Source organism: Schistocerca nitens, chromosome 2 (genome assembly GCF_023898315.1).
Source record: "Schistocerca nitens isolate TAMUIC-IGC-003100 chromosome 2, iqSchNite1.1, whole genome shotgun sequence".
Classification (NCBI taxonomy): Eukaryota; Metazoa; Arthropoda; class Insecta; order Orthoptera; family Acrididae; genus Schistocerca; species Schistocerca nitens.
Genome location: NC_064615.1, coordinates 389,436,032 through 389,452,819, shown reverse-complemented (window position 1 = coordinate 389,452,819; position 16,788 = coordinate 389,436,032). Strand labels below are relative to the sequence as shown.

Genomic DNA, 16,788 nt, shown 5'->3' with positions numbered 1-16,788 from the left:
AGAAACATGCTCCTGTAGCAATGAAATGAAATACGTGTCGGGGGCGACACCTGCTCACGACCCGACGTTCGATAGAGCAAAAGAGCCATCTATCGACTCGTTCTCCAGACGTTGGGGTAAGACTGGGTCGTCTTCTCGAAATTAACTAAGGGTCCGTAAGTGTGATCGATGTCTATCTCGGCTTCTTCGTCTATCTCATCTCTCACCCGTCACACCCCATCTGGCCGGCGGGTCGGTAAATGTAAGTCGCAAGTAATTAGCGAAGTCTTGCCTATATTTCTTATGCTGTTGCAGCTTCGTGTGTCCATCCAGGAGAAAATGCCAAAAATCAATTTTGTCCTTTTCCGATTCGTTATATACGTAGCCCACCACCATTCCCCGCACCCATGTCACCGCATTGGTTTTTTGGACCGGGAAATAAGATTCTTGGGGGAAAAAAAGTGTGTCTGATGAAATTGTGTGAGGGGCGGAGCGTAACAGGAACGCCAATATCTGTTGTGCCAAGTGCCAAACTGGAGCCGTCCCACTACATACTAAACGATGTTCATCAGTGTCCACTGTTGCGCAGCCTAAACATAGTGGAGTGTCCGCCAAATGAATCGCGTGCCGCCGTTGATTCGTTGCGTACTTCCTATTTATCACCACATACCATGTTGAGCGTACCGACGTTGGAAGGTAAACGTTCCGTATAACGCGCCATATCTGTCGCCAGTTCTTGTCTGGGTACTTCTTTTCCAGGGTATTCCTGGGGCACCGGCGCAGTAAGAGTTGGTATACGTCTCGCGTCGTCGGTAGTCGTGTTGTTGGGAAGGAATCTCTGACATAGCTAAGCTCCAAAAAAAAGGACTTGAAATGTGACAGCTTCGGTGAAATATGGCCCACATTGACTGGGGGCAGCATTGAAGTGGGCGCTAGTACATCGGCTAACGCACCCGAGATATTGCGAAATTGACCGCGCCACTGTCGGAAAATCGTACTTACGAATAACGCCCGTGCCTTTTCATACACGTTCACTAGACCAAGTCCACCCTCTCCAGGTGGGAGCGTGAGCGTTGTGTATCGGATCTTAAACAGGTGTCCCACACTCACGTAGGTTCCGAAAGTTGCTTGTATGCGTGATGCCATTGTGCGAGTTAAAGGCAGGACATGCGCTACGTGAGTGAGTCTCGGTGCTAGGTATACGTTAACATAGGTCACCCTCTGAATCATATCCAACGCTCTTAATTTCTGTAACAGCACCATTGTCCGCATCAGCTTCAATATGCGTCGGTAGTTATCCGCTGCTGTCCGCTGCACATCCGTGTGGAACGTAATACCTAGGCATTTTATGGTCTTAACTAAGATGAGCGGGCCTTCCTCACCCGGTTGTAATCCTCGACCGACGTTCATGCAGCGTGATTTTTGTAGATTAAGCACGCTTCCTGCCGCCATCCCATATCGCTGTATCCATGCCAACGCCGTACGTACTTCTTCGCCTGTCCGTGCCACCAGCATCACATCGTCAGCATAAGCGCGGCAATGAAAGGTCAGTTGTGGCAACGGCAGTCCCTCCAACCGTCTTCGGAGACCATATAGACAGGGTTCCAAAGCCATTGCATACAAAAATATCGAAAGGGGGCAGCCTTGACGAACTGACCTTGAAATAACAATGTAGTCAGTGCCCCGCCCATTCACCGAGACCTTTGATCGTACGCCGTGTAACAGTCGCATGATCACTAGGATGAAGGCCTGTGGGATTCCCAATCTGCTCATCACCGCATGCAAAAACGTATGATCCACTCTGTCGAACGCATGGTCGAAGTCAATAGAGACGAGTGCCCCACGCACTCGGCATGCCGCTGCTAATGCGATGATATCTCGGTAGTCACTGAGCGCCGTATGTACGTTGCTCTTACCGCCGAGGCAAGTTTGATCTATGAGGAGTCTATCAGAAAGTGAAGACCGCAGGCGAGCCCCAAGGATGCGCGCGAAAATCTTATAGTCGCAGTTCAAAAGAGTGAGTGGTCTATAATCTCCTGGATTTCTGCCACCGCGTGGTTTGGGTATTGGGATGATGATACCCTCCGTGAATTCGACAGGTATCTCAGTCTGCGGTAACAGGAGTTCGTTGTACATCTGAATCCAGGTCCGTCCCATGAGGTATGCAAAGGCGCGGTAAAATTCAATTGGGAAGCCGTCCTGTCCTGGGGACTTGTTCGGTGCCCCCCTGGCAATTGCGGTTGTCAGCTCGTCCTCTGTTATCGCTGTGATGAAAGTCTCTGCATCCAGTGGTGGTCCTCTATCTGGCATTTCCGAGATGACATCATGTAGTGTCTCGTGGTTCACATGTACAGGTCCATATAACTGGCGGAAATAGTCGGTAAACACATGCGCAATATCACGCTGGTGCACAACTTGCTGGCCAGTTTCAGAGATTAGTTCCCTGATCAATGTCCTGCGTCGTCGTTGGCGTTCACGTACCACGTGGTGCATGGAGGGGGTTTCGGCAGCAACTGTGTCCGCCAATCTCGCCCGGACCATTATACCTTCCATTCTTAGTCTCGTCAGCTGTAATAACTTGGCTTTTATCCTGCGCATGGCCGTGTGTCTTTCCGGCGATGGTTGTTGGGTCATCAGCTCCCTCAGGGCTGTAAAATAAAAATCAGCCATTGTGCGGTTCCACTGCGTTTTGTCCTGCCCATATCGTATCAACGTTCTCCGTAACGTTGGTTTTGCGCATTTTATCCACCACTGGAGAACCGAGGAGTAGGCTCGTTGACGGCGAACGCAGGTCTCCCAGGCCGCCTCTATCGACCGGTGACATTCAGTGTCACGTAGAAGTGCACAATTCATTTTCCAGTGACCTTTACTCCGCCATATCTTCTGACGCGTTAGTGAAATCGTACAGACGTACGCCATATGATCCGTAAAAGCCGCTGGCCAGATTTCGGCATCCAGTATCGCCGTCCGTAGTGCTCGTGTCACATACACCCTATCAAGTCTACTCGCCGAGTGTCCCGTGACAAACGTATAACCCGGTCTGTCACCATGCTGCAGTTCCCAGGTATCCAGAAGCGCCATTTCGGTAATCAACGCACGCAGTTCCATGCATGGCACATAATGAGGTACTTGGTCCTTTTTGTCGACGACACAATTAAAGTCGCCGCCCACTATATAGTTATCAAAGCGTCCAGCGAACAACGGTGCTATCTCTTCGGTGTAAAAAGTCGCCCTTTCTCTTCGTTTTGTGGAGCCAGATGGTGCGTATAAATTGATGAAACGAACGCCGTCGACAGTGATCGCTATGCCGCGTGCCGAAGGGAGAGACCTGACGTCCTCCACTCCTATTCCTTCCCTGGTGAGAATCGCTACACTGCATCCACTTTCATCGTGCACTGAATAATGTGCCTCGTAACCGTAGAACACTGGCGGCGATGTGAAACGCACTTCTTGTAGGAGTACAATGTCCACGTCCGCAGCGCGTAACATATCGTGCAGCATCTGAATTTTAAGCGGTGTCCGTATGCCATTAATGTTTATCGTGGCAATGCGGTACGCCTGGCTTGTGTTCATCAGTTGTAGGGCGGTGTCATTAAGCGGCCATCTGCACCCCGGCGCTCCGCATCACACTAAGTTGGTCAACATTTCCCGACCCCTCCCGGCCTCTGGCCAGGACTATCCGCAATCGTCGCGTTCGTATTTTCATCCTGTTCCTGTTGGTCCATTTCTTGCGCCCAGTCCCCCAGCATGTTTCCGGAACAGGTCGAAGGATGGGAGGTAACGTTGTCATCGCTCTGATGTTGGACAGTTGTCATCTCCACTTCCGCCTTCCGGTCACCAGAAGGAGAGTTCAAGTTATCATCGCTGTGTAGTTCCTGCATCGTCATCTCGGTATCTGTGGAATCCACTGGTCTCAGATCGATACTGTCGTTGTCGTCCACTGTCCCCTCGGGACTATGGCTATCGTCAGCAGAAGTCAGTCGACGCTTCTTTCTTCTCTTCGGCGAACGCTGTTTCCGTTGCCTTGCTTCCGCATCGGCTGTGTGGGTTGCGAATCCTCCGTCTTGGGCCTGGCCTATCACGCTCTCGGTGGAAGCACTGGCGGCCACCACGGATGAGCCTGGAGCGGCCGTCAGCTGCATCTCTTGTGTGGTGTCCTGTGTCTGTTGTGGAGGAACCGACGGTCGGAGTTCCAGTCCGTTGGTGTCCATGTTCTCTATAGGGGGCAGCTGCTGGTGCCTATCGGAAATCTCCCTCACGTCGCCTCTCAGGGCTTCCACAAAGGTCAACGGTAAGACAGTCGTCTGTTGTGGCACCTGAACGTCAACCCGTGGAGTTTGCACTAAACGTCGCTGGAGACATTCCGAGCGGACGTGACCTTCTTTCCCGCACCCCGAGCAAGTGCGAGGTTGCCCATCATAGATGATAATCGCTCGACAACCTCCTATGTACAAATAAGAGGGGACGTGCTTGCGCAGTTCTATCCGTATTTGTCTCACCCCATTTAAAACGGGATACGTGGTAAAACTCGTCCATTTTTCGGCCACATGGGATAGAACTGTGCCGTATGGTCGAAAGGCGTCGGTAACAAGTTCAGACGGGACCTCAAACGGAAGTTCGAAGACGCGTATAGTGCGGATCCCCATTCCCGCGTGATCGACTGTAACCGCACCTACATTCCCATCGGCATGACAGAAACGATACCCGTTCGGTGATCGTTGTAGAAGTCTGTCGCAAGCAGCCTCGTCAACAAGTTTGACATAGACGACGCTTGAAACGAGCGATAAATTGATTCCCACGATTTCCTGTGGATCGATTTTTACCTCTTCTCTGAAGAAACGTTCAATCTCGTGTGCCTTTGGTCGTGTATAGTCGGTCGCAAAACTGAACTTCAAAGTCGTTTTTCTGTACGAGTGTGCCATCTCGTCCTAGACTCACAACACCGCACACGCGAAGCTGCTCCGGCGTAAACAAACAGGCGCGCGCACCACAGCGCGGCCGGCTGGCAACACGGTCCGCACTGTGTCACTGCCGAAGGCAGACTGTCCATCTGAGCCACCGCGGGCACAGAGGATAATTATCATTTCATTTCTAGCAAAGCTGCATGGTCATCCACGGTAACTGTTCTTTCGGGAACAGATACTACCGTCATATATAGTTAAACTCAGTAAAAGCTGCTTATTCTTGGGAATTACCTGACATTGTTAACAAGAAATGACAGTAAGGAATATATACATATATTGAGAGGCTAATGTCAAAATACCCAGACTCGTGAACATGGGTCGACAAGAGGTTCACGAACTTACCCCACTTATTGCCAGAACCGCCCGTTTCTGAGCCAGAAGTATCCTTCTAGAATGGGAAGAGTTCTATAGGAACTATATATTATGCGAATGTAGTGGATAAACGTGAACACAAAATACATGAAATGTCTGGCATCGAATTAACACGTAAAATGATTCAGAGTTAACGCAATGTACAAAGAAGATAAATTTCAGTTCAGTTTGACGAGCCAGACAGTCCGAACGCAGTAGCATCATGTGCCGAAAACATTTTATTGTGAGGATAAAAAGACCGAGTGACAAACACAGTGTCTCCATGACGGCGACAGTGCTTAGTAGCTCTAAGTGGTATAGAAATAATGGGAAGTGTAAGAGTTGATACAACCACAAATACTGAACAATCAACGAGTTGCATTAAACAGTAAGCCTAAGCAATAGTTTTTTTTACACTGTCAATCCCAAACAACAGCGTAGTGTCCTAGATCTGACGAAAATTGCATTCACTTGGCATTCAGTAACCGTTACTGGAGTAGATAATCTGCAATAATTCCTGTGGTTGCACAGAGATGTAACATGTTCTGTTCGCCTTCAGAACCGTGTTTGTTGCGTCGTTTAGTTTAAGGGTACAAGTGGAGCAGCGACGCAGTTAAGCGTACATCCACCTCGTTGTACTAGATCGACTAATGAACGACGGGTGAATGTTACCAGTTTGAGTGGTACGAAAACCAACAAAAAAATCCCGACTAGCAGTCTATAGTAGAAGTTACTGTAACGTAGTAACCTTGCAGAAGCATATTTAGCGTTTGCGTGTAAGAAATTAAGTTTGCCTTGGATTAAATAGCTTTTGAATTTTACACTGAAGAAGTACTGGCAGAACTAAGACACCTGATCTTTCCTTTCTCCGACGTTTGAACTGACGTGTCCAACTAGCTTCATGGGGGTCACAGTTTAACTAGAACTCCGAACCACAGAGAGACTTGATATTTTACACGTAACAAATCGTTTCCAGACCTGAAAGAGGTCACACAAAAAAGGTCTTATGACCGACATTGGGTGCAGTCCAGACGTTCAGATTTCTAGTGTTGCACTTGTCCCCTAGGTCACCTAACGAAACCACAACGGAGAGTATTTACTTCTATTGGACGAAATGGGAGAACGAATTGCAGTTACCTGCTATATTAATAGTAATCTCCTTGATTGATCTGCAACTAGATGGTTTGTAATTCCCTCAGTATTATTGATGACGTTTTTATTGATGTTTTCTCCCAAATTACGTTTAAGTTCATTAACTCATTACAAGGTAACAAACGTTTATATTTTCTTTACTTTAGCGACAACATAGGTAACGCTTGCAGAGTTCACTGTAGGAGGTGCATGTGAGTTGCCTTTTCTCAGTACCATGTGTAATTAACCAGTTCGTGCTGATCTGTCGTACCAGTAGAACTTCCAAACATTCTTCTCTTGGGTACGTGGCTCAAACCAGACCTCCTCTAGAACTCTGTTCGTCTCTCAGGTTATACGCTTTTAAAGGGTTTATCGCGTAAACGTCGAGAAGTTGGTATAAGTCCTTATGCTCGTTTTAATTTAAAATCACGGCTATTAAATTCAGCCTATATTAATGAAGAAAAGAAGAGCTCTTGTTTCGCGAAATACGTTGTATGAATTACAAGCTTTTAACTGGAGAGATGTAGAAGACATTCGAAACTGGCATGGTATTATTTTTCGAAACAGTTTATGTATCATTTCAGAATATAAGCGTGTTACCGTTATGGAACACGTTTATATAGACCAACAGTTAAAATATCGCTATGCACGGAATATAAGGAGTGTTTCTGTTTAACAGTGATTAATATACAGGGTGGTTGTAATTAAACTGACAGTGTTCCGAGAGCTGCAGTGCGTTCTTGACACATCGCAGGACACTCAAACACCGTAGGTGTGTGCATTAATTGGTGCGCTCGTGGAGTATTCTGAAAAAAAAAAAAAAACATAATACTTCCTCTTTCTGCCGCCACGTGAAAATATGTCGCTGTAAGTAGTCAGAATGTGAAATGTTCACTGTTTTCACGTCAGTATGCTGTTCGTTGCTTTGCGACGTGTGTTGATTTCTTTTACGAAGTGACTGTTGGTGTAAAGTGTTAAGAAGGTTGAAGATTTCCGTATTGTACGCAATGCCTTGCCTATTGAGAAGACAGACCGTTCACTGCTGGTAAAGTCGTTTTATGAAAACGGTAGCTACAACAGTGTTGCATTGCGGATCACCTACAGAAACAGCTGCGGAGAGGACACATGTCAATAAATGGGCTGAGGAATATGACGAAAAAATTTGAAGAAACAGTTTAGTTAGGAGGTGCAGCAGGGAGAGGAAGACGGCCCATTCCCATGGCAGTTGTCGATGAAGTTTCTGTAGCCATAGCCGAGCGTGCAGTGCAGCACGTGCCTCAAATTCCGCAGCCAGTGCTTGTTTCTCCCTTGGTCAACAGTTCAAATGATTTTTCGGCGTATTTACACTGGTGTCCCTACAAGATTCAGAATGTGTATCAAATGAAGCCCCAAGATAAGATTGAACACCGTAACATTGCCCTTAGTTTTTTGGCACACATGGAAATGGATGGCATGTGGCCAGAGAATGTTCTTTGGATGCACAAGGCACATTTTACTCTACTCAGTGCCGTGACTGCTCATAATTGTCGCAGATGGAGTTCTACTCCTCTAAATGTTATGCAGTGACATCCATTGCATTCAGCTTATGTGACTGGCTGATGCGGTTTTGCAAGCTGTTGTGTGCACAGTCTGTTTCTCTTCAAGCGGATGACACCTCGTGAGCTTGTTAGGTGTACATACATCTGCACGTTTAAGGACCTTATTTGTGAACAAATGATGCCAGTTTTGCAAAAATTCAACCGTGTCACAACCATTATTTTCACACAAGATGGGATGACACCACATCTCACTTGCCAGATGTTCTACGAGAAAACCTTGGTAACGACCACATCATATCTAGATAATTTCAAGATGTATGGCCTTCCAAATCCCTCAACCTAAATCCATGTGACGTATTGTTGTGGGGATAACTGAAAAATCGTGTGTATCATGGACGTATCCTGACTCTTCCTGATCTGAAGAATAGCATACGACGTCATATCGCCCTGATTAGCTGAATACGCCGCAATCAACTGCCAACCATGACGTGTTACAGATACAGAATGTTGCTTACTAGGGAGTTTTTAATCATTTGATTCATCGTTACACCACTTTTCCTCAATTCACACCAAGTTCTGACTACTTACAGCGCCATATTTTCACCTGGTGGCTGAGAGTGGAACTATTGTTCTTCTCAGCGTCCTCTACGAGCGCATCATTTAATGAACGTATCTATGCTGTTCTAGCGTTCTGCAGTGTTATAAAGCTCTTACCGACGGAAATCAGGAGATGTGATTTACAGGAACAGATAAACTAATGTACACAATTTCAGAAGAACTGGATGATCATTTCAAGAGAACGAGTTTAACAAATTCAGCAAGACAGTAACACATTTTTCCATCTGGGGTTCTTACGAGAGCAGTCATTCGCCTTGGCGTTTTCCTGGGAGATATCATGCCAAATTTTGTCCAATAGGCGTGTTAGATCGTCAGAATCCAGTTATGGTTGCGTAATGAGCCATCGACCTTTCTGGCCAACGTAGGGTTTGCACAAAGTCACGCAGCAGAATCCCTCGCCGTGTGCAGGCAGGCATTATCTTTGCCGAAATGCAAACCCAGGATCGCTTGCCGTTTGGCATGAAGGGCAACAAAGTGGGGCGTAGCATAACGTAACGTACAGCTGTGTTGTAAGAGTGCCGCGGATGACAACCAAAGCGATCCTGCTGTGAAAGGAAGTGGCGCCCGCCGCCCGAAGTGGCCGTGCGGTTCTAGGCGCTGCAGTCTGGAACCGCGAGACCGCTACGGTCGCAGGTTCGAATCCTGCCTCGGGCATGGATATGTGTGATGTCCTTAGGTTAGTTAGGTTTAACTAGTTCTTCTAGGGGACTAATGACCTTAGAAGTTGAGTCCCATAGTGCTCAGTGCCATTTGAATGGCGCCCCAGACCATCACTCCTAATGGTCAGTCAGTATGGCGGCCGACAGTCAGGTTGGTGTCCCACCGCTTTCCATGGCGTCTCCAGTCACGTCTGCGATTGTCATCGGGGCTCAGTTCGAAGCGGGACTCATAAATGAAAACAGTCATACTAGAGTCAACCGGATTCCAGGCGGAGACGTGTCTGGGGAGGCCCTGAACAGTGGTGGAATGTCAACCTCTCGCCCGCCGTATTACCCGACAACCTGGAGTTATGTTCTGACATTCCTTTTCATACCAGGATTCATTTGGTTGTCATCTGCGGCATAGTTACATGACAACGTTACATCGACAATATTGTAGCTCTGTTTTTCTGGCCTTAACAGATAGCCATCCTCAGCTTACTTTGTGTTTACCAAACCAGACTTCGGCCAGTAAGGTCGCTTGATCTCCCCCAGTTGAAAACGTTTGAGCATTATGGTCAGGGCCCTACAACCAGCTCGGAATTTTGACATTCTATGGCGCCAGTCGGAGAGAACGTGACACAACATCCCTCAGGATTACATCCAACAACTCTATCAATTAATGCCGCACTGGCGAGTCGTGGTGCCGCACTGGCGAGTCGTGGTGCCGCACTGGCGAGTCGTGGTGCCGCACTGGCGAGTCGTGGTGCCGCACTGGCGAGTCGTGGTGCCGCACTGGCGAGTCGTGGTGCCGCACTGGCGAGTCGTGGTGCCGCACTGGCGAGTCGTGGTGCCGCACTGGCGAGTCGTGGTGCCGCACTGGCGAGTCGTGGTGCCGCACTGGCGAGTCGTGGTGCCGCACTGGCGAGTCGTGGTGCCGCACTGGCGAGTCGTGGTGCCGCACTGGCGAGTCGTGGTGCCGCACTGGCGAGTCGTGGTGCCGCACTGGCGAGTCGTGGTGCCGCACTGGCGAGTCGTGGTGCCGCACTGGCGAGTCGTGGTGCCGCACTGGCGAGTCGTGGTGCCGCACTGGCGAGTCGTGGTGCCGCACTGGCGAGTCGTGGTGCCGCACTGGCGAGTCGTGGTGCCGCACTGGCGAGTCGTGGTGCCGCACTGGCGAGTCGTGGTGCCGCACTGGCGAGTCGTGGTGCCGCACTGGCGAGTCGTGGTGCCGCACTGGCGAGTCGTGGTGCCGCACTGGCGAGTCGTGGTGCCGCACTGGCGAGTCGTGGTGCCGCACTGGCGAGTCGTGGTGCCGCACTGGCGAGTCGTGGTGCCGCACTGGCGAGTCGTGGTGCCGCACTGGCGAGTCGTGGTGCCGCACTGGCGAGTCGTGGTGCCGCACTGGCGAGTCGTGGTGCCGCACTGGCGAGTCGTGGTGCCGCACTGGCGAGTCGTGGTGCCGCACTGGCGAGTCGTGGTGCCGCACTGGCGAGTCGTGGTGCCGCACTGGCGAGTCGTGGTGCCGCACTGGCGAGTCGTGGTGCCGCACTGGCGAGTCGGAATAACACATTTGTTCATAGAGAACAATTACAGTGGAATCACTGTGATTGGACCTCACAAAGGGCTGGAATTGGTGCTTACTGGGGTGCGAGATCACCACAGAGGCAGTGCAACGTGGTCTAATGTTTGCCACACATTTGTTACGCGTTCTTGTGGTAGACCGTTCCATTCCACAACCTGTCCGCCTGACAACTGTTAGAGGGTTGTTGGAGCGTGTGGACGTCCTGTATCATGTCTCCACAACGTGTCCTAGACGTTCTCGATGGGATTTAAGAAGGGGGCAGGCCAGTCCATTCGCCAAAGTCCTTTCGTTCCATGACCTCATCCACTCGGGCTGTTCGATGCGGTTGCGCTTTGGCATCCATAAAAATGAAGACAGGACGGAATGAAACCTGAAAAGATGCACATGGAGAAGAAGTGCAGGGTCACAACAACGTTGACCGGTGAATGTACCGTTCTCAAAGATTTGGGGTCGGTCAGGCTCCCCACGCCGTAACACCTCGACTCCAAGACTAACATATTTGACAATGGCGGACGTATCCCCATATGACAAGAGATGGAAACACTTAATGCACCCAAGAGCAGACCCAATACCCTCTTTATCCCCTACAGAGCCCAGTCGGAGCTGTCCATAATTTCCTGAGATGATGAAATTCATTCGCACTGTTAGTAGGGTCAGTAATAAGATGAGAATTCTCTGGAGGAAACTTATGTCAATCCTCAGGGCAGAAATCATATAAACGAGGCGCATCTTGCGAGGTCAGATAGGTTTTCTCGATTTCAATTGGCTGGCTGTAAGTATGTGGCTGGTTATACAGAGGTGAGTTCTAAAAGTAGTAAACTTTTGGAACACTGTCGCAGCTGCTGCTTTTCGTCTAGTTGATGGCTGAGCAGTTTTAAATAATACGCCTCTAGTTATACTCGTTGCTTGATTTAGCTTAATATCAACTTTGCGGGCATGTGCATTGTTTTCCATACTGTGGCACAATATTCTGCAATAAACCAATGACACTGTAAGAGTACGAAGAGCATCTGCGATTCGCCCCGTCCGAAAACAGCTAGTTTCCCCGTAATCACAATTTTAATGTTCACTTTTTCTTATGTTTTCTAAGTGGTTTTTAAAAGTAAGGACTCCGTCCATCATGACCCTGGCTATGCACCTAGCAAGGGATGAAAGCATGCAACAGATCAAGGAAGAGAAATGAGGCAGACATCTTAGTTTACCCCAATATGCGACTGGTGGCGCTGCAAGCGACAATGGATAGAACGCAAACGTTATTTGCGGACGTAGAGAGCGCCACCTCCGCATGTGCCATCTTCGTCATAATACCACAACGTACTCCAGCTAATCAGATGCCGTCCTCTAGAAATAAAAGCTGCCATCTCGCCAGTTTCACGACGGTCAGACTTAACTCCTGATGACAATCACATACCTTGAATGAAAGCTTGGCATTTTATCCGATTTTGACACGGCAAATTAACTTTTTATCCAGAGACTTCTTTGTGAAAAACTTCGTATCCAGGAGTACTGTTTTTGGATAGCTACCTTCTTAGCTCAAAGCGTTCATTCATTTGTAGCCAGCTTTCCTCATTGTATACGTCTGTGCTACATTCTTCTATCACTTATACAGGGTCTCTCATGAAAGTTGATTAATATTCAGGGATATGACAGGATCCTTTGAAGCAAAAAGCTTCCCACGGACATATGCAATATTGAAAATGCTTTCCGAGATCGAACATATTTAATGTAGATTGTTATTTATTTTTGTATTATTTAGCACATTGTCAGGTTTACATATGTACAATAGTAACTATTACAAGATGTGTTTTACATAGTATAATTTCAAAAATATGTATTTTCAACACGTTCATCATTAAGCATTATCGTACATGTCACATTACAACTAATTTAAATGTCAGAACAAATGTTCGAATACCCCACAGTCAGCTTAAGTGAATTTGTGCACTTTTAGGAGAACATTGTTCCTTGTCTTAGTGCCTCTGCACATTCCCTAACGAGGACAACAGTTTATCTCTCGCATTCATCTTTCGTTTGTACAACTGTGGCTTCATAAAACCCCGGAAACAAAAAGCTAATGGCGTAAGGTCTGGCGATCTCAGTGACTATTTATGGTACTACCACGACCAGTCCAGCGACTATGGAAAGTACTCGTGAGATGGTAGCCTCACACCTCTGGTAAAATAAGGAGGGGCTTCGCCCTGCTGGAATACATTGCAGTCCGAGAGGCCAAGGGAACGTCCTCAAGGTGTTCAGAAAAAGAATTTTCCAAAAAATAAGTGATTTTGTCCCGTCTTTCTCTCTTTTAAAATAACTAGACATAAAAGCATGTTACCGATCATACCGCACCAAACATTGATCGAAAAACTATCTTGGAAATTGGTTTCACTAGAGCGTGTTGGTTTTTCTGCGACCTTCGATGATTATCACGTGTGTTGGTGATTCTATTCCGTGTAAACGTGGCCTCATCTGTGAATAGTATTAACTGAAGCAAATAACGATTGTAAGTTAACTAGTGACCAAATTCAATTCGTGTGGCATTGTTTCCAATGTGAAGATTGTCGATACGGTGTGTGTTTACAAGTTTTTTGCATGTAATGTTCTCCATAGAAGTGTTCGTGGGTCTCTGATACGTGCAGAAAGTAGCCTATGCTGATAGTAGGACTACACTGCACTATTTCAACTGTGTGTTGATGTTCCCGTTCAGGGTGTTGAACTACACGTTCAGAAGAAAAATGGAAACTAGGAATATTACGGTTTTCACGCAGTGTACTGAAAGCTCTGGTAAACATACAACAGTCAAGAATTCGACGTATCGGAAAGAGCCGAGGCTATTATTTGACAGCACAGGGAGCGCTACCATTGCAGAAGCCGTAAACGTATGTAGTTGTCATTAGTGAAGACGGTAGCGTTTTAGCCAGAGCGCATACAAACACAGTTAAGCGATGCTACTCCCTGATATAACCTCAGTCCCTCACACTACTTCACTCAAGATACACAATCGACAACTGCTCGTTTAACGGGCTGGTTTAATGGCAGAATGATATCTGGGCAAAGAGGTTGAAAGCAACAAGTAACACTAGGATAAATCGTTCGAGATGGAGTGGCTAAGGCACGTAGGTGCGCACCATTAGCCCAAAATAAATGTACATTAAATGTGTTCTATCTCGGAAACCATTCGGAATATTGGATTTGTCCTGAACAAACCATTCGTCATGAGGCACCATGTTTCCCGGCAATGTACGCCAGCCCTAATGACATTGCTTTTTCCATGTCAAATATGAGTGACAAGCTTTGTTCATTGTCACGATTGACACAAAAACTACGTCATAAAGTAAACTCTAAGAAATCACAGATCTTCAGAACACACTGAACATTGGTCGTGGAACAGTTTGTGAATCAGTTCCTACTGTAATTTTCGGTGGTGCCTAAGCACGATACTGGTTTTAGCAGCGGAATGGCCTGTCAGGAGATAAGCCTACTCGGGTGGGTCACGAGACTATGCAGCTAAGCGTAAACCGCCGGGGTTGGAAAGATATCCCGAAAAGCCAAAACGTTATGACCACTCTCCGATGCCAGGTTGAATACTCGCTGTTGGCGTATCGGGCGCGTGACGCGGTAAGAAAGGTATATACGCGGATTAGAGACAAAATGGGGATCATTCTAGTGGCTGCATGAGCCGCAAATGGGGAAATCTATTGAGATAAGAGTCTTTGACAAAGCGCACATAGTTCTGACCCGGTGCCGGACAACGACCGTAACTGGAAGGGTGAAGGTGATAGACGGTTCGCGTGATACTGTCGGTAGCGTCTATGGAAAGCTCTTGAAGGACGGTGAAACCGCGACCAGACGACAGGTATTGGAATTCCACGTCTCATCACAGAACATGGAGATTGTAAAGTAGGATACGTGGCAGTGCCAGTTATAGAGTACAATTCTGCTCGAGGCACGAGTGTTTGGAGAACTTTGTTGAACATTGGGCTCCGTAGTGGAGTACCATCACTTCTGCCCACGTTGACACGTTGACACCGTTAATTCAGATTGCAATGGGCACCAGACAATCGAGATTAAACCGTGGATCGATGGGAAAGTGTCGCCTGCTTGGCTTGGGTGAATCAAGTTTATTGGTACACCAGGTCGTGCCCAGATACACCGTCTGTTCGAAACATGCAGCACACTACGGACACAGGCCGGTGGGGGAGGGCATTCACCTATGCTTCCATCGGACGTGTGGTAGTAATAGAAGGCACCGTGGTAGCTGGGGCTACATGAACATTCCGGTGAAGTGTATGCATTCCTTCACGCTTCGTAACGTCTCCGAAGGCGACAGCATCTTCAATCAATAGAGCTGAATGTGCCTCAGTGCCAGAATAGTGCGACAGTGATTTGAAGAGCATGACAGTCACCTTAGGTTCATGTCATGTGCACCGAATTCACATGCTCTGAATTCATCCGGGACGCTTTCGGGCATCAGCTCCCCGCGAACAGACCACCAGCGCAGGCCGGGGTGGCCGTGCGATTCTAGGCGCTACAGTCTGGAGCCGCGTGACCGCGACGGCCGCACGTTCGAATCCTGCCTCGGGCATCGATGTGTGTGATGTCCTTAGGTTTAAGTCGTTTTAAGTTCTAGGGGACTAATGACCTTAGAAGTTAATTCCCATAGTGCTCAGAGCCATTTGAACCATTTTTGAAGACCACCAGCCGGGCAATTTACGGTAACTGCTTGAGCTGTGCACAGAAATCGGGTGCATTAAAGATAATCTACATCTACATACATACTCCGCAATCCACCACACGGTGCGTGGCGGAGGGTACCTCGTACCACAACTAGCATCTTCTCTCCCTGTTCCACTACCAAACAGAACGAGGGAAAAGTGACTGCCTATATGCCTCTGTACGAGCCCTAATCTCTCTTATCTTTGTGGTCTTTCCGCGAAATGTAAGTTGACGGCAGTAAAATTGTACTGCAGTCAGTCTCAAATGCTGGTTCTCTAAATTTCCTCAGTAGCGATTCACGAAAAGAACGCCTCCTTTCCTCTAGAGACTCCCACCCGAGTTCCTGAAGCATTTCCGTAACACTCGCGTGGTTATCAAACGGACCAGTAACAAATCGAGCAGCCCGCCTCTCAATTGCCTCTGTCCACCCTCAATCCGACCTGATAGGGATTCCAAACGCTCGAGCAGTACTCAAGAATAGGTCGTATTAGTGTTTTATAAGCGGTCTCCTTTACAGATGAACTACATCTTCCCAAAATTCTACCAATGAACCGGAGACGACTATCCGCCTTCACCACAACTGCTATTACATGCCTGTCGCGGACTTTTCCGATCTCTGGCACGCAGGATCGCTGCTGTACTGTATTCGAATGTTGGACCAACGCACTAATAAGCAGGTGATGGTAATGTTTTCATTCATCATTCTGTAGTTAAAACGTATCATGTTCCACATCCACGCGGATCTCCTCAGCACGGATCTATGGAACGAAAAACTAATCTAATCTAATCTCTGTTCATTTTCACGTAACAGTATCATTTTTCATTATTGAAAGACATTTATAAATAATTAGGTTTTTTCAGAAATTAACCAATTTTACTTAATTATCATCTTACCGTATTCTGATTAACAAACCAATATCCATAAATAAATCAGTTATTTGGCCTTTCGTAATTTATTGTATACAGCATGCTTCCAGTATTTTATTACTGTGGTGTCGATGGTCTGCTTCTTTCACATACAGTAGCTGACAAAGGCTGACAGTGCATAGTTATTATAAAGATATGCATTAATACACACATCAAAACAGTTTTGCGTCAACTCGGTTCCGAGAGTTCCGGAACCTGTACAGAAAATTGGAACGGAGATCAACATAAACATCATTTCCGCCCCTTTTTATTGCTCATGTTGAGAGGCACCCACATGCCTTGCTCATACTGTGGCATCAAGCAGTCAGGCCTGCAAGATGAGTGGTCTGCCAAGCGAGTGGATT

At 47.6% G+C, this 16,788-nt stretch overlaps 3 protein-coding genes across 3 annotated transcripts in view; 1 reads left to right on the top strand and 2 right to left on the bottom strand.

The window, feature by feature from the left end:
• Positions 1-4,190, bottom strand: part of LOC126235045 (paternally-expressed gene 3 protein-like) — a 75,624-nt gene extending 71,434 nt beyond the window's left edge. The window contains exon 1 of the mRNA XM_049943781.1: positions 4,062-4,190. Within this exon, the coding sequence (XP_049799738.1) occupies positions 4,062-4,190 (129 nt within the window). The remainder of the gene's footprint in view (positions 1-4,061) is intronic.
• The window catches only part of LOC126235043 (uncharacterized), a 164,125-nt gene that overhangs the window by 75,622 nt on the left and 71,715 nt on the right, over positions 1-16,788 (top strand). The window lies entirely within an intron of this gene.
• Positions 9,899-10,792, bottom strand: LOC126235044 (histidine-rich glycoprotein-like). The gene has a single exon (XM_049943780.1). The coding sequence runs from the start codon at positions 10,790-10,792 to the stop codon at positions 9,899-9,901; it is 894 nt and encodes a 297-aa protein (XP_049799737.1).